At 41.9% G+C, this 21370-nt stretch overlaps 2 protein-coding genes across 2 annotated transcripts in view; both read right to left on the bottom strand.

Annotated features, from left to right (window-relative positions):
* Nucleotides 1-2418: 2418 nt before the first annotated feature.
* Nucleotides 2419-8643, bottom strand: LOC113240524. Its single transcript, XM_026477854.1, has 6 exons — nt 8442-8643; nt 5463-5549; nt 4256-4670; nt 3743-3892; nt 3238-3310; nt 2419-2861 (listed from the first exon to the last, which is right to left on the bottom strand). Exons 1-6 carry the CDS (start codon nt 8641-8643, stop codon nt 2514-2516), a joined length of 1275 nt encoding a protein of 424 aa, XP_026333639.1. The 3' UTR covers nt 2419-2513.
* A 318-nt stretch (nt 8644-8961) lies between these two features.
* Nucleotides 8962-21370, bottom strand: part of LOC113240522 (bromodomain and WD repeat-containing protein 3) — a 23510-nt gene continuing 11101 nt past the window's right edge. Inside the window, exons 12-24 of the mRNA XM_026477853.1 lie at nt 20950-21355; nt 20673-20702; nt 20029-20374; nt 19864-19953; nt 19592-19797; nt 19295-19519; nt 18627-18768; nt 14776-14901; nt 13722-13855; nt 12852-12948; nt 11868-12000; nt 9211-9362; nt 8962-9141 (exon numbers count right to left, since the gene is read on the bottom strand). Coding sequence (XP_026333638.1) covers nt 8962-9141; nt 9211-9362; nt 11868-12000; nt 12852-12948; nt 13722-13855; nt 14776-14901; nt 18627-18768; nt 19295-19519; nt 19592-19797; nt 19864-19953; nt 20029-20374; nt 20673-20702; nt 20950-21355 — 2267 coding nt within the window. The remainder of the gene's footprint in view (nt 9142-9210; nt 9363-11867; nt 12001-12851; nt 12949-13721; nt 13856-14775; nt 14902-18626; nt 18769-19294; nt 19520-19591; nt 19798-19863; nt 19954-20028; nt 20375-20672; nt 20703-20949; nt 21356-21370) is intronic.

The raw sequence follows: 21370 nt of genomic DNA, 5'->3' as shown, positions 1-21370 counted from the left end.
TGTGACCGCTAGGGGGCTGTATAATTATAACAAAACTGTGAAGTAATTCACGGCTTACCTACCACAAGCTAGAAACACGATTTACAGAATTTTGTTTCTCCGAAAACCTGTAGATTTTTATTGAATAGAATTTGTTTCATTTGTTAGAAAACACATTACGGTTTTTTTCACAGATATATATCTAGATAGACGCCGCAAGTGTACGTACTTCGCGTGCCCAAAGTAATTGAAATTCACTTACTTGCCGCTGCTACACTTCAGAACGCGTTCGACACGCGTTCTGAAGTGTAGCAGCGTCTGAAGCGTTATCGTAGATAAACGCCAAACGAAAACGCGAAAAATCCATAATTGTGCCATTATTAACTGCAAAAGCACCTTAACTGTGGGTGAACAGGTAAACAGGGACGTTTCCTACCACGGGCAAGCTTTTGTAATCAGAAGATGCATAATTTATTTTAAAAATAATTATTTTGGATTTGTATGAATTTCGAGGAAACAAATATGCGACCCAGTGTATGCCTCATTTTTAATATATTGCGGCTTTTACTTGGTGCGATATATTTGTCATCCTTTGTTAATACGCCATGAATATCGAGCGAACGCACATTTGCATAATGCATTCAGTTTCTGTGGTACGGCCTCTTGTACATTTTTTGGCCAAATTTAACATTTAGTGATGTATACGTTAGGCAACACAATTCTCGATTCTGATCGATTTTGAAAACAAAGGGACGAAATTATGACCTTAGCAATATTAGTAGTATCGGTAATTTCGATAATTTTTGCAGCGCGTCGCCTCGAATGTCCGAATATAGTGAGATAATAATTACATATTAGTTATTACTATTATTTAATTATTACGAACAAAAAAATATATAATACAAAGAATTAACAGTGCGCTGTCTTTACAAAAACCTGGAGTTGGTCATACGTATGAGTGCGTTGCTTTCGAGGACGAAGGTGGTCTAGTTTATCCCACCTAAGATGCTATCTAAATATGCAGAGTAGCAGAGTTAGAAATTCGAGAATTAATAAACAAATTTCACCATATTTTGTCAGCAGTAACATTTTCACTTGTCTTGCCATTCATCAATTTGATCAATTACCAACAGAAAACAATATAGTAAAATTAATTAAGACAGTCGCAAGTTCATATACTGAGGTGTGTTTTCATTATTTAAGTTAATCGATAAGATCTTGTATTACAAAAATACAGTTATATAATAAGCTTATATTATTTCAAGGACAATAGTTGTTTAAGTAATCAAGAGTTCAAGTAATGAATAAGTAAATAAATAAAAAAATAAGTAATAAATAAGTAAATGTTTAAGTAATCAAAATTTTTTTAAAACTACTTTTAATAAAGGACATAACTATATTGTTTTAGTATTTCACGACTACTGGTAATCAACGAATACTTGAATCGATTAATTATATGGAATAGTACGTGTATTAAGGAAGGAGGCTTCCCATTATTAAATAGTTCTTGTGACGTCATGGTGGATACATAAAATGTGGCACGTTCGGTTTTCACACAGCAAAGTACAGTCCACAATTTTAGAATAATAATTTCGTCGAAACGAATTTTCAGCAGTCAAAATTGTATGAAAAGCAGACAGTATAACAAACATGATTAGACCAAACAAACTTCTGCCCAAAGAATACGTATGTGTAATAATTATTCTAACAATAGGTTTTTGGACAAACGATACTTCTGCTGTAAGATATTTCTGTGTTGCAAATTTATACCAAAACTGCCATCGCACTAATGAAAATAAGTCGAACCGTTTTCGGAGTGACGAAATTCGGAAAAAAGAAATTCTAGTTTGTGACAGGTTATCGTTACGCGGTTGCTAGCGAAAAAAAACACAGTATACTATGTCGATTCTACTAGTCAGTTCTCCAATGGTGACAGTTCAAATTTAAGTTGTCAACCTCGACGAACCAATACATGGAAGGCGAATGATAGATGAATGAACAATTGTCACACAGTAAGGCGGCGCCTTCAACGTGACGCCTGCAGAGACGGTATAGTGTCGCGACTGCCGCGCGTCTGTAGCGCTTTAGTAATTTTTACTTCACTAATTGTGACTGCAAATTGTGACCGCAGTCAGTGTGTCTGCATTTATTTTTTTTATTTAGCCACACATTAGGGAAACCCTGTATCGCAGGTATCGTGGACACACACACATATAGTCTGTCTAATGTTTATCGGCTGCAATCACTTTCGCGCAATGAAGTGTCATTTTACTCCGTCTTCAAAAAATACAGACTATAGACAACCACAAATTACACCCAAACTCACCAGAGAAATAAATGCAGGCCATACAAATATTTCCCGTCCCGGGAATCGAACCCGGGACCTCTGCAGTGGCAGATCAGTATGGTAACCGTTCGGCTACGGAGGCAATTAGAGATAATGATTATAGCTCATTGATAAAAATGTCACGACCTTAAAATGTGATCTCCTAAATCCAGAATACGTCGCCCTGGACAGTACTTTAAAGGACGGTTTACGTTGGGCCAATCGACGCGGCACTGTCCAGAGTGACACAGACAATGTAAATTAGAACGAGCTCTAACTTTTCAACACGTGCATTGAATTGGCTCACGTAACGGTCTAGTGTGAACGTGCATCCTAATTGCGATATTGGCTGCAGTGGAGACGGATAGACCGGCTCAATGGCGGAGAAGCCGCGTACCTGTGCGGCGTGCCTCTGGCGGCGGGTGGCCAGCTGGCGGTGGTTGTGCAGCCGGTGGTGGTGGTGGTTCTGGCGCTTGCTGATGGCGGCCACCGAGTCCTCCTCGCTGTCCTCGTTGTAGCGCCGCGGGCTGCGGCGCGCGCGCAGCGACACGCCTCTCTGCACACGTTTGGCCAATTTCACTTCTGCTGCACATCATCTCGTCGGTTAAAAAGAGAAACAGGTGCTACTTTTTCATCGCACTTGCTCGTGAACGGCTGCAACGCTGAATTGCGCACAGACCTTTTCATTACATCACCTGTTTTTTTTTTAATTTAATTGCCATAACCATATCTAATACGTTAAGATTAAGCAAAAAGTTTTAATGCTCGAAAAATCTGAATTATTTCGTGTAAGCATGAAGTATAGAAAAGAAAACTAAACATTTGCGAAATTAATTTTATAAATTCAAATTCTGAAGCATTTTTAAATAACTAAATTTTTATCTATAATTCATCGTGGCCGTATGCAAACTTCGAGTCATGACTTGTGTTACCTTGGCATGTCCGTTGTGCGTCCGCCGAGTGCTGCCCGAGGGGCCGGCCACATCGCTCGCCTCCTGCCTTTGCCTGCAACGCAATCGACGTGTTCAATAATATTGGTCAGAGTAGTTAAATTAATCGTGTTTTAATAGAAATAAACGCCACAAGAGAGACTAGACGGAATGTTTCTTTCTGGAGTGCAATAAATTATCAATACGAGCATCTGATTTGACAATAACTGCATTTAAACGGAAACGAAAACTTGGTGTTAACCGACATCTGAAAAAGTAGGACTTTTTGTAAATAGGTAGGTAGGTAGGTAGGTCCTACTTTTTCAGAGCCAATTTTGATAATTCTTTTTTAAGAATTTATGGATTCCAAAATAAATAAATATTCATTGTCTTAAAAAATCATCGTGACAAGTAGTTTGTATTATTATCATGTCATCTTGTTCAATTCGAAAATTTGTAATTTTTTTCCGTTATCCCACTGCCACTGCAGGGCACGGGCCCCACTCACCGGTAGGTGTTGAGCGGCGCGTCGTCGTCCGTGGAGTACCGCGGCTTGTACGACCGGTCCGACTCGTAGCGCCGCAGCGAGTCGCCGCCGCCCTCCGAGTCCGACGACGACGACGACGTGGAGGACCCTTCGGTGAAGCGCTCGCGCAGCCTACAATGCGACAAGGCAGAGGATCACTACACAACAAAATTTCTAATCAATATTGAACAAATTTTCCGTTTTTAACCGACTTCGAAAGGGCAAAGTTCTCAATTCGTCCGTCGTTTTGTGTTTCGCGATTATTCCAACATTTATGAACCGATTTCGAAAAGGGGTACATCATTAGTCGTCCCATTCAAATCTGAACAAAATATTCCACCTCTAGGAGTGGCAAATTAAGGGATGCATCCCGGTATTGAACTTCGCCCACTTTCCGTTAACACGGCGAAAATAGTTAAGCAAACTTGGGGTTGGAGCTTTTTAAAGTCATACTTATCAAACAACTGTACAACAGACAAGGCCGGGCAGTCTCACCGCTTGGGCGGGCGCTCCCTGCCCCCGCGCCGCCGCCGGCGCGCGCGCGCGCTGCGCTCCGACGCGCCCGAGTTGGAGCTGCGCAGGCGCCGCTTGCGCGCGCTCTGCGGACACGACACAACGGCTCGCGTTACCAATCTCGTTTGCGGCTGAAGCTGCTCAGTGCCAAGTCGGACAAGGCAGACCTTCGGCATGTCGGAGTCCGCCGAGTGCTGCGGACTGTACGTCAGCTGGACCTCTTCCTCGAGCAGCTCCTCCTCGAGCACCTCGATGTGGCAGTCGGTGGGGTCCAGGCTGTCCGACGAGTACCCCGCCGCCGCGATGGCCGGAGCCGCCGCAGCGTGAGACGCGGTCCGCGTCGCCAGGTGGTCTTCGTGGTAGTCCGAGTCGATGCCGTTGCGGGGCGGGGAGTATTCTGAAACGTAACGACGCGTATTTAATGACGCAATCGTAAGTATTCAATAACGTCAGCGCGCGGAGCGACGGATTGCGTGATTTAAATACACATTCTCCTTTTTACGACTAGACGTATGTTTTAATGACTTAATGATGAGTCATCAAAATAAGTTCTTTCGTAACGACAGTTGTGTTTTTCGAATACTACAATTTAGGTGCGATTCAGGACGTGATTAGTTAAAGTGAATGCGCGTTTTTCAACAAACGTTAAAGCAACGTCACATCGTTCGCCCGTTTATGATCGTTCGTCTTAGGGCGCGTTCCCATCATGTCGTAACGTTTTATTTGTCGTTGGAAGACTGTCGCGTTTAGCCTGTTTCCATACCACACTATCTGCCGTGACTGTGTCGTGGACGTTTACTTCATCATTGAACGACTATCGTGTCTAGCTCTTCCCACTAGATCGTGACGACAATTTATCGGTACACGCAGCCGCCTTGTAGTTTGCACTACAGAAACGTTTTAAAGCTGCGATACTCCTGCGGTTTCTGTCGTCACATTTTTATCGTGACACTTTATTTATCGTATGTCGACTGTCGTTCTAGCATTTCCCATTGTCACGATAGTCTGTCGTCGTAACGTCAAAAAAGTCGCGAACGACAGTTAACCATGCTGTACTAAGTATATGTGAACAACTTAATTTAATTATACAAGGCACGATACTTCAAATTGCACGATTATCTATCGTCACGACATAATGGTGACGCGCCCTTAATGTGTAATACAAGAATATCAACTAAATGGTAGTCACCTGGCAGCAAGACCTCGTCGGGCGCGGTGCTGGGCCCCGCCTCGGGGCTCGTCCGGCTACTCTTGCTTTTTTTGCCCACGCCCTTGCCTACAACGGACAATCAGTCGATACTAGAATTATTAACTTCTTCTTAAAAATGTATTAAAAGTTTTGTATTTAGGGCTACTGAGCACGTTTGAAGAACTCTTCAATGTGATATTATTTCAATACGCACTACGCCCTCTATAGAAAAATTAGGGAATGCATAATGTGTCGGTTTTTTCCTGTAAATAGCATTTCTAAAACGGTTTGGGATCACAATTTTTTTCATTACACTTGCTCGTAAACAGTGTCACAACCATAGATATAGAAAAAAAAGGGGAGGTGACACGCCTACAAACATCGCCACAGACATGGCGATCGTTGTACATACAAGATCTCTCGTAAAACGTGAAAATGCCAAGTTGTGGCGATATGCCTTGTAAAAATTGGAGTGAAAACAAAAATTTTAAAACCAGTGAGATAATATTCCACCGGCTATTTGCATTTTTACTTACTATTTCTATTTTTATTCAATGTTTTCTTTTTGTCTCCATAGAAATTTCTAGATTCAAATTTAGTGATGTTCATTTACGATGACGATGTTTATCGACAATAAATTTTTACTGAAACGTTTGAAGTTCTTACCATGATTTTTGTAATAAAAGTCCCTAAAATATCGAAGCGAAAACCATTCACGTTAAATTGATTTCTTTTATTTTATTTTATTATTATTATTACTAAATATTTTATTTCGAGTAACTTTAACACAACTCATATTTCGGGCAACCGTTTCAATTTCATGTCAATTTGTATGTTGCTGTTTTTTTAGATAATTTAGCTATTTAAATTATACTCGTAGATTAAACGTAGAGTATTTCTAATTTTTAAGTTTTTCCAACGAGTTCAAAATAAAAGAAGTATGGATTGAAGCTGCAGGAAAATCGAAAGATTGGTTTTCTTATTACTACTTCTGACTTTGGTTCAATTTCCATAGCAAATGCATTTAAAAAATAAATAAAATCGGCTTTATTTTACTTGTGAATGCAAAATGAATTAGAAACCATTATAGAAAATTACATAAATCCTTCATAAAAAAAACAACACAATTTAATTTATTAAATTCGTTGATTATTCGAGTTTACTCTTGACAGTGACAGGTTCACCAGCTCGTGGTAACGTATAATGGAAAATTGACACTGGCGACAGTCGCCATATTTTTTATATTCTTATAAAACTGACTGGTCCAAGCCTAGTGGCCGCCATTAAGAAAATAATAATAATTTATATTAATTTAATAATACACCAGTACCAGTGTAGATATAGTATGAAAAATAAAAATATTTTTTTTAAGAGGAAATTAAACTATTTTTCCGGATTTAAATCGCGTATATTTGTTTTTTCAAGCAAACCGACGTTTCGGGCCCTTTACAGGTCCCATGGTCACGGTTGACTGTTTTTTTTAAATATTAAATTAACAGCCACATGGTTTCCAATTATCGATTAGGTAGGACCACATCACTCGTTGAGTAGCGTCAGTTTAAGGTTAATAAGGTTAACAATTCACGGAGCGGTTTCCATCCGCGCCCGCCGGTGCTGCTAGACAGCGGTTTTATTTCAATACTCACGACCCTACAAGTTTGTGCGGGCACGTAGCTGCCGCGGTTGCGGGCACGAAACCGTTGCGATTGCGGAACGGACCGCGAAGTTAGTGGGAGTTAATTGCAAGTCGCGCGGTTAACAGAGAACTCACTCATTGCGCATGAATCGATCGCCAAAGTGCGCGGGCGACGACGGCTGCCAAGCGCGCAGGTCATCGCGTCCTGCGCGGTTCTACTAGTACCCGCCGCGGCAACCGCGAACAACCGTCACCACTACAGGCGTAAAACGCGCCGTGAAATGTGCTACTAATTTTACATACTTAACTGTTACATTCTACAGATGCCGCGGTCTGTGAGTTCTTAGTATAACGAAAAATGAGTTTCAGCGCGATCTAGCGTGTAATAGTTAGCTATTATATGCTAGTAGCATTTTTACTAAAACGCCACCTGATGGTGAATGGCTGAACCAGGATGAAAAAAATGCTGAAATATTGTAATATAACTCTTACTCAAGTGACTGTAAGTTTGATTTTGTTAAATTTTAAAATTGTGTTACGTCGTTTTCACGTTTTAAGCCCTACGTAATCAAAATCTTTAAGTTATGGTAGTAGATAATAGAGCGCAAAGTTTGAATTGCACACAAGCTAAAAAGTGGCGACATTGGCACCCGATCTTACATAGCGTCATTACATATCTCCCCTTTTTTCTATATCTATGGTCATAGGATACAACCAAAAGCGACTGTATTGACCTAAATTATGCGAGCGCGCCTTTTCATTACATCATCGTCGTATTAAGCGAAAAAGTTGTTATGCTCGAAAAATCTGAACGTATATTTCGTATAAACTTGAAGCTTAAAAAACGAAACATTTGCAATTCAACTATATTTTACTAAATTTATAGTGTGAATTCAAATTCTGCAGCATTTTCAGACTTTGGCAATTATTTCCTTTATATCTAATACAGTGGCTGCGTGCATGCGTGCCTTTTATATTATTTTATTATCTATCGGGGAATAGCTAGCAATGTTTTTAGAAAAAACACCCGCAATTTGCAGAATCCGTAAATGTCGTGTTGTGAAGCGATATTTGTTCATAGAAATAAATTATCGTCGTAGCTATTTCTTCGCAAATGTGATGAAAGACATTGTATATACCACGGGCGGTAAAAATGACAAACCTGAAGTTATAAAAGCCCTCAGTCTTCGCCTTCGGGTTTCTAACAACCTCTCGTTAGTAATTACTTATTCGCCGCCCTTAATATCTACACAGTGTACTATTGCAGTGAAACCTGTGTTTTACCGGAGGTACGTTTTGTATTTGCGTGCAATAAAGCGTGTCGCATTGTAAAGACGGTTCACCTTTGCTGTGCACGTGCAGCGGCGCGTCGCTGTCCCACGAGTCGTCCCCGCTGTCGTCGCGCGCCAGTGACGTCACGAGCCGGCCGTGGACGCGCCGTGACGTCATCGCCAGCGGCTCGCTCGACGAGCTGTTCGAGTCTTCCATCGTGGTGTGGTTCGACGCGTGCGCGATGGCGCCGTTCATTGTTTCTGTGACAAACATTTTCGTATAAAAGTCAAAGTTAAAGAATTATTAGAATAAATAAAACAAATTACACTTGAAAACGTTATTTTTTCAATTACTGCCCCATACTATATGGTATTGGCAGAAAATCAGCTCTTATGGTTTTTCATTCAGCACAAACTGTAGTCATACATCCAACTCTGTTAGTACTCACAGTACGTGTTTTATAACAATGCGTATTAAATTAATATTGTATGTTCCGTGTGTTAAATAACTAAGTATATAAACAAAACATAAATTAAGTATTCTTTTGGACTATTACGTCAAGTGCAATACCTAAGAAGTGGCCTGTTTTCTTTAAATTTGAACGGGATCACCACTCGATGGGATTTCAACGAAAAAAAGGGACCGTCGAAGCGGGCGCGTCCTGGCGGCGGGCCTGCGCGCGCCGCTGCGCGTGGGCAGCCGCCGCGGCGCCGGCGCGCGCGCCCACAGCGACTCGAACAGCGCCGACAGCCGCACCGTCATGGAGTAGATCTGCGCAGCGGCGGCTCTGTGACGTCGGCGTCCGGCCGGAGCGCGACCTCGGCCCGCGGCGCCTCTCACCCGACTCCGCTTGTTGGTGTTGTACGCGCGGCTGTTGGCGAACACGAGCCGCACGTCGCGCACGAACTGCTCCGCCGCCGCGTACTCGTCGCCGGCCAGCCGCGCCTGGATCGTGCCCAGGTCCAGCGGGTGCTCGATCACCAGGTGGTAGTCTGCCGGAGGGAAAGCCGTCCGCGATCAAAATCTATTCACTCGTGAACTTCGTGTTTACGCTGGGTGTAGGCTGCACAAGATAACATTTTATGCTCTGGTGCAAAAAGTAAAATCTTCGTTTGAGACCAGGCGCCAACAGCCGCACACATTACAACTTCATAAAATTAATATAATAACCTAACCTCCGGTTAAAAAACCGACCTCAAAAGGCATTCCTCCCCTAGTTTACCACACTTCGAGGTGGAATATTTTCTTGAAATTTAAATGGGACCACATCTGAGGTACCTTCTTTCCAAAAAAAAGAATCATCAAAAACTTGCAAAAAAAAAAAACATTCAGACGAATTGAGAACCTCCTCCTTTTTTTGAAGTCGGTTAAAAGTAGACAATAGTCAGTTAAGTTATAAAAAATAGAAGTGCATAAAAAATAAAGCTTGCAAAATATAACTGAGAGCAAAAAAATACACATTTATTTGCAATATTGCTGTATAATTTCCTCGCAATCGAAGCGAAAAGCAGAGCGCATAACGTCGTCCATAAAACCCACTTTATCCTCGATTTATACGTCTCGAGTAATATGGACAGTTTTATGCATTTGTTGTACAATATCGACTGTGAACTGGCAACCGGTTGACAACTTTACAGGATGAAGAAAAAAAAACATTTTTAATACAGTTGCTCAAAACGTGGTATTTTTCGTACTACAAATCGTGCCGAAAGTCGGTTTCTCGCACTAGTGTTTTTTACTTTTCCATTTTTTTTTAGTTTACAGTTGTTTCAAGTCTTAAACATAGAACTAAAGAGGTTGTATATTTATTTAACATTTATGTGCTTTGTGACATAAGTCATTCGTCGTTAAAACCTATATTTACTTACAAACATGTTATTTGTTTAAATTGCATAGGTGTTTTATAAAACAACGGGTTACATTTAAAAATACCAAAATATTTTCCATAAAGATGGCTGATTGAGTATTAACAATGACCGGAGGTGAGTATTACGCGAGACCGCTTCGAGCCGCGCCAGGAAAATAGTAATTTTAACGTGACTGAATACTGACAACAGTTGCCATTGTATCAGACAAAGAAATAAAATAAGTTTTTTTTAAAATATTGTTTTATTTTACTTTCAATGTAGTTTTTTCGCAAATGTATTAAAAAACGTCGTTTGTTACACGTGCGGATTTCTCATTTTCACTTGTCTCGAGTCTTGACCTTCGCCTCTGGCTCGGGCCAAGAAGCCTCGAGACTCGTGAATAATGACTAACTTTCCGCAATTGTATCAAAAATAACTATTATATAGCATCTGGTTTATTAAATAAAAATATCTAATGTAGATGCATATATATAATAATAATAATAAAAATATCTAAAAACTACGTTTTATTCATTGCCTTACAAATAAATGGACGACGGGTCTAATACAAAAACCACGAAAAAATGTCCCAAGGCAACCCATTCGAAATTTAAATTGTAATGTCATCGCAGTATCGCGCTGTCAGTCGAACAAATGAAGACTAAAGCGGAGTTTGGCGCTCTGTATACGATTTTAGCGCCTTACAAGTGCGGACACTTTTTAGCGCGGACCCGACGTCCATATAATTGTAAGTCAATGGTTTTATTATTTAATAAACCAGATGCCATGTAAATGACACAAACAATTTTTTTCTTCATCCTGTTAAGTTGTCAAAATTTGGATAGTACCAATTGCCAGTTCACAGTCGATACACTATTATTCAACATCATAAATATTCATGTACTACATTAATACAAAGATCGAACATAAAAAATCCTTCTAATAAATATGTGTGAATATGTATGGTATAATGGTAGTAAAAATACCATAACGTTCAATAATAATCTCAGAACAGAGTACTAAAAAAACCGACCTCAAAAGTACGTGGAATTACGTCTATTTGCTAAGTTTCATTGAAATATCCCCTAGTTCGCCACTATACTGGCTTGATACTGGAGATAATAAAAATAGGTTCTCACTACGACACTACTCAAAGTATATCGAGAGAAAAACGCCTTGAATTGGAGAAATAGCAAAATCAACTATATAATTGCTAAAAGTAATTGCTCCTAAATTAAAGTTAGGCGCTATTTATAAAAATGAATCTTCATGCGTGAACAGCCACTCTTAGAGATGGATGATTTTCTTCAAAATGAAATGGGACCACTACGGAAGTACCCCCTTTCCAACAAAAAAAGAATCATGAAAATCGGTTCACAAATACCTGAGTTATCGCGTAACGTACATACAAAAAAAAAGAACATACAGACGAATTGAGAACCTCCTCCTTTTTTGAAGTCTGTTAAAAATAAATAGGGAATATATACTATCTAAGTGTTTAACATACGATCAACTAATCAGAGGGCCTACATTATTTGCAAGAGGGAGACATATGTATTCCTATCTCGCCAGTGTAACAATACGCGGACTCGACGCGTAGAACAAAAATGAGTCGCGACGAGCAGACGCAACGTAGGCAGCTATACATACCCGGCGCCTGGTCTGTGGAGACCGGCCTGCGGAAGGGCTCCGAGTCCGAAGAGGCCATCAGCTCCCGCAACACGTTGGTGCACGCGGTCTTCCACTCGCCCGACCGCGACGACGAAGCGCCCGCGCGGCGAGACTGTGCACAAAAAAAATTTTACTGTTATCGTTTTCTGTACTTTCAACTCAACTTACCCAATATTGTAAGTCTCTTGCAAACATGATGCAATATAATATTGTATAGTCTATGTTTCGGTTTATGTAATAATGAAAAAATTAGAGATGAACCGGACATCCGGTAACTATCCGGCCTATTTTTACTATCCGGACGGATGCCGGATATTAAAAACTGAGGAAAATTCTTAGTCAGTACGCCAAATACATTGATTTATTGATGATAATAATAGGATGAACAGCAACTACAGGATCGTTGACAATCTGTTTATTACTTGTAGCTCAATGAACTATGAAGTTAGTTAGATTAGCACAAGAAATAAAACAATAAAATAAGTAATACAAATCAATATTACGACGGTTATGTTTCTTCTTCCTTCCTGCGGAGATTTTTCCATAAATTCGTACAAAATTTCTCGCAAATCGGCGCCTCCACCGTTTGTAAAGGGTCGTAGCCGTGACAACCACAAATTACACCCAAACTCACGAAATAAATAATGTGGGGTATACAAATATTTCTCCCGTCCCGGTAATCGAAACTAGAACCTCTGCGTGGCAGTCCGGCATGGTAACCGTTCGGCCACGGAGGCAGTTACAGTTGGCAGATGTCATAAGATTCAATTCTAAACCTTGACGGTTTCGACATATTTGTTACGCAAATGACCAAACTGGTTCAAGTCCGTAAAAATAAGGGAACAGACGTTATATAATGTTGTGTTACATGCACAATACGACCAATCGCTTGGCTTTAATATCACATGAATTCGAAATTCAAACCGGCCAATGGCATAGCTTCAATAATTTACGTGTACTGACCTTGGTGGCTTGGTGCGCGAGCGGCTCGTCGTCTGACGATTGGTATGCGGCCGCCAGCTCGTGGTACTTCGCTACCACGTTCACGTCGCGCCAGTGGCTGCCAAAGACACAAAACATCAGTGGGAGGTAAACAGGTTAGAGCGGAGATTCCCAAAGTGGTCATATACATAATCTACAAAGGATCCATGTCACAAAAAAAAAAGGGGGAGTGCACGTAATATTTAATTTGGAATATAAGTTCAAACGGAATGTTACAACTGCTTTAACGGCGGAGTCTTAGGGGTTGTGTTTCTTTTAAATTAAGGTTTTTTTTTTCGTAAACGCTGTATACGCCTGTAATGGTACAACATACTGTGTAAAAATTTACATGATATAATAATCTCAGTACAGAGTACTAAAAAAACTGACCTCAAAAGTCATTCATACCTTAGTTTGCCGCCCTTACAGGTGGAATATTTTCTACAAACTTAAATGGGACCACTACTGAGGTACCTTCTTTCTAATAAAAAAAACACATCAAAATCGGTTCACAAATAAAATAAAACCGGAGTTATCGCGTAACATACATACAAAAAACTATACATTCTGATTGAAAACCTCCTCCTTTTTTAAGAAGGTTAAAAACAGTGTAAGTTTCTCTATGTTTGTGCCGATGGTATATCTAATACATGATAATATATGATGGTGTATTAAATATTTTTTTTTTTTTAAATACATTTTCTCACTGTAAAGTTACATTTATTAAAGTGAGCTTTGTTAGCTGTCGAAAACAAAACAAAGTTGATAAAACAGGTATACGTAAAACAGAAAAAAAATTGGCAAGTGGTCCAAGTTTGGGAACCTCTAGGTCAGAGAGTGAATCGGCCGTACCTGATGATGTGCAGCAGCAGGTCGGTGACGAGCCGCGCCTGGCGCACGATGGGCGAGTGCGGCTGGTTGAACCGCTCCGCGTTGCTGGCCAGGTAGCGCACGTCGAACTGCGCGGCCGCCGCGCGCCGGTAGAACTGCACGGACAGACCATCATACCATTTCGTAACATATGAAATTCTATACTGCCCTCCTTATCTGTATTGCCCGCCTCCGAGGCCGCAAGGCTACCGTGCTGGGCTGCCACGTAGAGAAAGTACTGTGATGTAGCATTCAATATGTTACGTAGGTATAAGCAATGAGCATATGTATTCCCTCGCTTGTATAACCAGTCAGTAATAAAATAAATCATCTTGTTTTATATAATATCAAATGACGGGACGAACAAGGCGTGCGCCTGACGGTAAGCAGCACACCTGTCCATAACAGTTGCAGTGCCACTCAGAGCTTTAAATCGCAAAGACCTGAGAGGCACTGCCACTGCGCCCGTCACCCTGAGACATAAGTTGACAAGTCCCATGTGCCTGTAATTTCACCAGCACACTTACATTTAAAAACCGGAACGCAGTAATGCTGAAATTATTACTTGGCGGCAGAAATGACACTGGAGATAACAAAAATCGGTTCTCACTACTCAAAGCATATGGAGAGAAAAACGCCTTGGGTTGGAAAAATAGCAAAATCAACCATTAAAATAATTGCTCCTTAGTAAAATTTAGGCGCTCTTTATAAAAATGAATCTTCATGCGTGAACAGCCACCCTTAGAGGTGGATGATTTTCTTCAAAATTAAATGGGACCACTATGGAAGTGCCCCCTTTACAACAAAAAAAGAATCATGAAAATCAGTTCACAAATACCGGAGTTATCGCGTAACATATATACAAAAAAAATAAAAAACATACAGTCAAATTGAGAACCTCCTCCTTTTTTGAAGTTGGTTAAAAACTACCGAACATTCATAAATGTACAAGGAACTTACGAATAAAATTTCTTCTCTCATTACGCTACCACAGCTCTTTTGTTAAAATGCGTTTCTATAATGTTTAAAAACTCACCAAGTTGTCGAATCTGGCTTTGATGGTGGACAAGTCGATGGGGTACGGCACCACCATGGCGTACGAGGGATACAGCTGCAAGTCCACTGGCGCCACGAACGGCTCCGCCACTGACAGGCACATCACCTGGACGACACGAACTTATTTATATTCTTATTTGTTTGTATTGTGACGGCAAAGGAGTCAGTCTTATGCATCCGATACGTAACCGAGTGATGTATAAAAAGTAAATGCGAAGGAGACAACACTATGTATCTGTCATGTAATGGAGAGGGATGAAGGATAAAAAAACAGATTTAGATGTCTGCCTTGTGTTTAATTTCCTTACAGTATTATCCTACTTCAACCGCATTGCTCCGAAACGGTTTTTTTATGGTAACAAGTGACGGGACAAACAAGTCGTGCGCCTGGTGGTAAGCTACACGCCCGTCCATAACAGCTGCAGTGTCACACAGGGCATTAAAACACAAAGATCTGAGAGGCTCTGCCACTGCCGCCGTCACCCTGAGGGTTGATAAGTCTCATGTGCCACCAGCATCCTTACCCTTCCAAACTAGAACACAGTAATGCTCCCATTACTGCTTCTTGGCAGAAATAGGCAAGGTGGCAGTACTTCCCTGGACGAACTGTTTCACAAGGAGCTCCACTGCTACAAATATAATTTAAAAAAAAAGGAAACTGGTGAATCTACAGGCACGCGGGTCTTGTCAACTTTGTCTCAGAGTGACGGGCGCAGTGACAGAGTGATTCAGGTCTTGCGATTTAAAGCTGCGAGTGTCACTGCAATTGTTATGACCAGGCCTGTCGCCTGGCGCACGACTTATAATATCCCCCGTCGTATAATATCGTAAAAAAAATTTTTTTTTATGTAACGAAATAAAAAAAACTAAAACATTTAATTTAAATTATAACGTCATTGCAGTACTGCCTAATTTTGCTTGCAACAATTTAAGAGCCCAAAAACACCATATTCAGGTTATACTGGAAACTTAACAAAACGCACCATATTTAGCTTCGACTAAAAATTACTTGAATACAAGAGTAATGGAGTAGCCTTTCTCGTAAATATTAATTAATTTTATATATTTTATTATATATATTATTATGTGTAATTTTGTACAAATTCACTTAAAGATAATAGTAAAGTTGCGCAGATACACACGTACATACAAATATTACTACAAATGTGAAAATAAGCGTGTACTAAAAGAAATGTACCGATATTCCAACTAAACGTAAACTCAAATATCCGTAATTCCGAAAACCGCTTTATAATAAGAGTATTTTGACTTACTTTCGAGAAATTTTGATGCTTTTCACAAAGACAAAATTAGCTTTTGTTTTGTAATCTTCCTAAAAAAATACATTTGACATTATGAACATTCGAGCTAACGTTATTTCGGGCAAATGTATTTTCTGACTTCTGATAGGTAATCCCAAGCCGTAAAAGGAGTACAACAATATTTTGTTAGTTATTGCTAACGTTTAATAAAAAAAATATTTTAGAAATAAGATTAAAATCCAAGCAACTCTATAGTTTCTTTGTCCTAAATATTTCAATCGCTTGTGGTTCGAACAATTGAAAACGACCAAGAAGTTTATATATGCTTCTTGAAACTGACGTAATGGGTCTCTTTCCATCTTTTGCGCATGAAATGTGTAGAAAAAGGGCAGTTAGCTATTTGATTATTTTGTGCTTTTGTAATTTATATTTACGATTCATATTATATATATAAATTGAATATTATAAAACTGTACAAAATAACTACTTTAAATGAGAACTATGATAACACAATTTAATTAAATTGACGTCGGTTCGAATCCGACCGGATCGAAGGAATTTTTTCTGAGTGTTCGATCTTTGTATTAATAATTATAACACAATTTGTTTAGTGAAAATATGATACAAAATCTTGTTTCTACACTTTACTGCAGTAACTTTTAAAATTATTATTATTGGTAGGTATTGCATGATTGACAACCGCGCTGTCAGTCGAACAAACGAAGACTGTTGCGCGATTGACGCTCTGTATGCGATTTTAACGCCCTACAGGTGCGGACACTTTTTAGCGCGCACCCGACTTCCATTTATTGGTAGGTCAATGGGTTATATACTACAATTCTGACACATCTGTCGTCTAATCAACACGCATTAACGCTCGTCGGTTAAGGGTATTGTTGTCCTGGCCTTTCTTTGTTTGGCTTTCGCCTGCTCACTCTCAGTCACCGTCAATCTTCTTTCATTCATCCCCTCTACATGTCCGAACCACTTAAGGCGAGTCGTCGGAGGAGAAGCGGAAAAAACTGTTTTGCTAGATCAATTGGTTTAGGTATTTACTGCTAAATAACGGTCATGCAAAAAGTATACGACACACCTAAGGATATTGTCAAAAGAATGTGCTACTTCGTTACACGACAGGATGTTCTTTATCCGATCATATGAAATCCTGAAAACCGGGTAAAATAAAAGTCTAAAACAAACTATTTTACAATACAATATCTATCTTTGCGCATAATTTTTATATGCAGATATTTCTCTTTAAGTAACTACAGAAAACCTGCTACATTTTGGTATTCTACTCGTCAATAATTATGTCAGTAAATTTATCCCAAAATTTGAAAATGGCCCAGCGGTTTAAAGACCCGCTGCGTCTGTCGGATCTGTGTAAAATTTTCTCCTCTTCAAAGTTAAAGAATCATTTATTTCATAGGTAAAATTTTTACACTTGAAAACGTAATTTTTTAAGCTACTGCTCGTTCACTACGCTGACCTCTGAGAAGAACGAGCAAGAATCTCTGGGGATTGCTCTTATCAAATAAACTTAAATGCTATAGAATACATTTTGAATCATATTTGTGTGGAATCTAGACTCACGTTGTCTGTCCATAGTTTTTTATCTAAGACGTAGTCTACAATTTTGCATTATGACTTTTGAATTAAAATACTTTTAATGTAAGTTTTAAACTTAGGAAATGGTAAACTTAATATATATGCTCCGGAATCTTAGTGTAAAAACGTATACAGTACCCCTTAATCTCAGTACAGAGTACAAAAAAAACCGACCTCAAAAGTACGTAGAATTACGTCTATTTGCTAAGTTTTATTGAAATATCACCTAGTTCGCCACTATACAGGACTTGACACTGGAGATAATAAAAATCGGTTCTTACTACTCAAAACATATTGAGAGAAAAACGCCTTGAATTGGAGAAATTTACCAAAAGCAAAAAAAAAAAAGCAAAATTAACCATTAAAATAATTGTTCCTTAAGTAAAATTTAGGCGCTATTTATAAAAATGAATCTTCATGCGTGAACAGCCATCCTTAGAGGTGGATGATTTTCTTCAAAATGAAATGGTACCTATGGAAGTACCCCCTTTCCAACAAAAAAAGAATCATGAAAATCGATTTACAAATACCGGAATTATCGCGTAATATACATTAAAAAAAAAATACAGTCGAATTGAGAACCCCCTCCTTTTTTGAAGTCGGTTAATAAAAGAATCGTTTAGCTTAGTTAAATTACCTTAGTTAAACAAATTCTTGGTACCACGAGTTTGAACTTAGTTCTAAGGTTAATATTATGGATATCTTCTTTCTTAACGAAGTTATGTATATTTTTTTAATTTTATTGTTCCTTATTTTATATTAAATTTCAACGCGCGGATTGCGGGACGCGAGACGGCTCTCGTACAATTGTCCTCGATGAAAACTCGCGTTAAAATACCTCGCCTTAACCCTTTTTCTATCTTTGTCACTACATCTGCAACACACTGTTCTGCAATTTGTCCAGCGGAGTAGCTCTTACCACACGTAAGTTAATAATATTAGTTAAGAGTCCAATACGGACCTGGCTGATGTGCTGTGCGATGGCGCGACAAGCTGCGGGCCGGTCCCCCCGCGGGGGCCATTCGCTGGCCTCCGCGCGATATAGGGCTGCCTCCAGCTCGTGCGGCAGCACCGGGACGGATCCGCCGGGCTCCGCCGGCAATCTGAGCAACCACAATTGTTTCATCATAGTCAGCATAGGCTACAAAACGAAGCTTATCGTGTGTCAGTGATATGGGTCTCACTGTTTTTGTTGTCTATAAAAGTGAATACTAAATAGAACGAAAGGCCTGTCTGTTTGTCTCAAAACACACGGTTTAACCTAGTTTGAGCACTACCATTTTATAATAAACAAGGTTCATTTTATATGTTCTTATATTTAAGTTTCACTGTGGAAGATTACAAATAAATTATTGCAATATCGACAACAATCCGTTGGCAAGTATGTTAAAGAATGAAATTACAACTCATTCTGTTATTTATTATGTGTGATGAAGGAGTAGGAAGGAGAGCAAAGGTAACTGATTTTGAATTGAGAAGTTACATTGTAGCTTAATTCTCCCCGACTAAAGAATGCTGAACACGCTTGTACGTTCGAGCTACAAACAAGTTGAGTGGAAATGGTGTATGGCGTCAAGCAAAGGTGGCCTTCGTGAAATCGACCGCTCTGAAGTCATAGTCCATTCTCACCTTTCCGGGTCCAAGGGCTCCAAGTCCCACGGGCTGAGCCTCTCCACCTCGCCGTTGTCCCACCTCACTTTCAAGCTCAGGAAGTGCGCGGAGGCGGCGGCGGCCCACTCGCGGGCCTCGCGGGTGCCCCCGGCGGCCGCGCCCGCGTCCGCCTCTGCGCGGGCCGGCGTCACCCGCTCGAGGACGATGCCCGTCCACCAGGAGTCGTCGATCATGCAGCGGAACCTGCACGCGGAGCACAACCGCGGGTAAGGCAGTCGTAAAGACGCGGGGCTCGCGGGCAGCGGCGACCGGCACCTGTCTCCCTGCCCCCAGTGGCGCTGCGTGGCGGCGTCGTACTGCTGGCGCAGCACGAGGAAGTCGATGACGTCGGGCATGTCGTGGTAGCGCACCGTGAGGCTGCGCGCGCGCTGCGCCTCGGTCGCGCAGGCCAGGCGCAGGCACACCACACGCGGCGGCTTGATGGCGTACTTGATGCCCACCACCTGCACCGCCTCGCACTCCTGCAAACGCGGCGGCTGTAGGCGGGTCTCCGCGCGCTTCCGTCTCGTTCGAAGGGACGCTCTTACGTAGACGTGCGCCCGCTCCCACGGCTTGTCCCTCGGGTTGACCTTGTACACGTCCTTCTCCGCCACCGCCTCGAAGTACCGCTGGTGGCCCTGCGACAGTCAACGACGCGTTTCGTCGGTGCGCCCTGCGCGCGTCCACAGATCGCGGCGGAGACCGCTACCGACCAGCCGGAAGTAGAGGCAGTGGTCGCCCATCTGCGGGTGGTAGGGCGCCTTGCGCGGCGACACGGCGCACAGCCACTCGCCCGGCCGGAAGGCCTCGGGCAGCTCGGCCGGGGCCGCGCCCGCGGACGGCCCTGGCGCCAGCGCCGCCGGGCCCGCGCCTGCGCGCTTGGCGCCGCCCGCGCCGGGGCTGTACCTGCGCACGAGTCGACGTGAGTCTCGACAAACCCCCTTCGCAGGCGCCGGGGCGAGGCAGTACCGCTTGGTGGGCAGCGGCCTCCTGCGCGCGCGCGCCGGCGGCGCCAGCGCAGCGCCCGCCTCCCAGTCCGAGTACTGCGACGACTCCGAGCTGAAACACGCGAACGCAGTCTGCTTATGCTTATGCTGATTCACTAGACGCACAAACTTCATTATTTATTTCAGACTATTTGATTACGAAAACAAACTAAATCACACGGCATTGTAAATATTCCACGTTCCACTACTGGACACGTTTCTCCATTAAGAACCTTCTTCGCTTATCGCATTTGATACGCGTTCCAAGCACATAATACGGTACTTAATAATTTTACTGCTCTAATCTGATTATGGAAGCTAGAAATGGTTTTACAACCATTTTAAGAACATTTGTTATATCATTATCTTACCTCTCCTCTGTTTTACTGTCCGAATATGATCTGTAAAGTAAAAAGTGAATATGAATAATTCGAGTTCAATATATCCTGCTTAAAAAAATACAGTGGAGTATTTAAAAATCATTAAATATGCTTGCTAAAACACCATGATATTAATTTATTTATTTATTTACTGAACGAAATAGATCCAGTATAATAACCATCGAGACGAGGTTTACTTTGATAAGCCATTGAGATATTTTTGAACACTCTACAGACGAGTGGCCCACGTATACAAGAGAACACTCACACTGAGGTGTCGTCGGTGTTGCTGGTGTGGGACACGGTGTTCCGGTCGGAGCGCGCCCGCGCGTACCGCGTCCGCGCGGCCTGCGGACGGCCGGGGGACCGGTCGGAGCGGTCCGAGCCCGACAGCCGGACCGACTCGTCCGACGTGTCCGACGAGCCGGACTCGTCCAGCTCGGGCTCGGGCGAGGCGCGGACCACGCGCGGCACCTGCGCAGGAAGCGGGGCTTGACGAGGCCCGCGCCGGGCGACCGTCGCCAGGGCCGCACTCACCGCCACGGGCCGGGGCCGGGGCGCCGGGCGCGGCGGCGCCCCCTGCGGCCTGCGCCCCGCGCGCCGCCGACCCGCTTCCTCCCCACCTGCCACCTGTGCAGGTCCCCCGCCCCGACCCCGCCTCGCCCGAGCCCGAGCTGGACGAGTCCGGC

This window comes from Hyposmocoma kahamanoa, unplaced genomic scaffold (assembly GCF_003589595.1).
Source record: "Hyposmocoma kahamanoa isolate Upper Pololo Valley unplaced genomic scaffold, ASM358959v1 146, whole genome shotgun sequence".
Lineage (NCBI taxonomy): Eukaryota > Metazoa > Arthropoda > Insecta > Lepidoptera > Cosmopterigidae > Hyposmocoma > Hyposmocoma kahamanoa.
This window is presented reverse-complemented; position numbering and strand designations above follow the sequence as displayed.

What these genes read in the sequence shown, in the direction of transcription:
- LOC113240524 (XM_026477854.1), bottom strand. Translation starts at nt 8,643, where the DNA reads ATGTTTGTCACAGAAACAATGAACGGCGCCATCGCGCACGCGTCGAAC. An exon ending in GCTGCACGTGCACAGCAAAG is followed by an intron (nt 5,550 to 8,441) that starts GTGAACCGTCTT and finishes TGTCCGTTGTAG; the next exon opens with GCAAGGGCGTGGGCAAAAAA. An exon ending in CGCACAACGGACATGCCAAG is followed by an intron (nt 2,862 to 3,237) that starts GTAACACAAGTC and finishes AAACGTGTGCAG; the next exon opens with AGAGGCGTGTCGCTGCGCGC.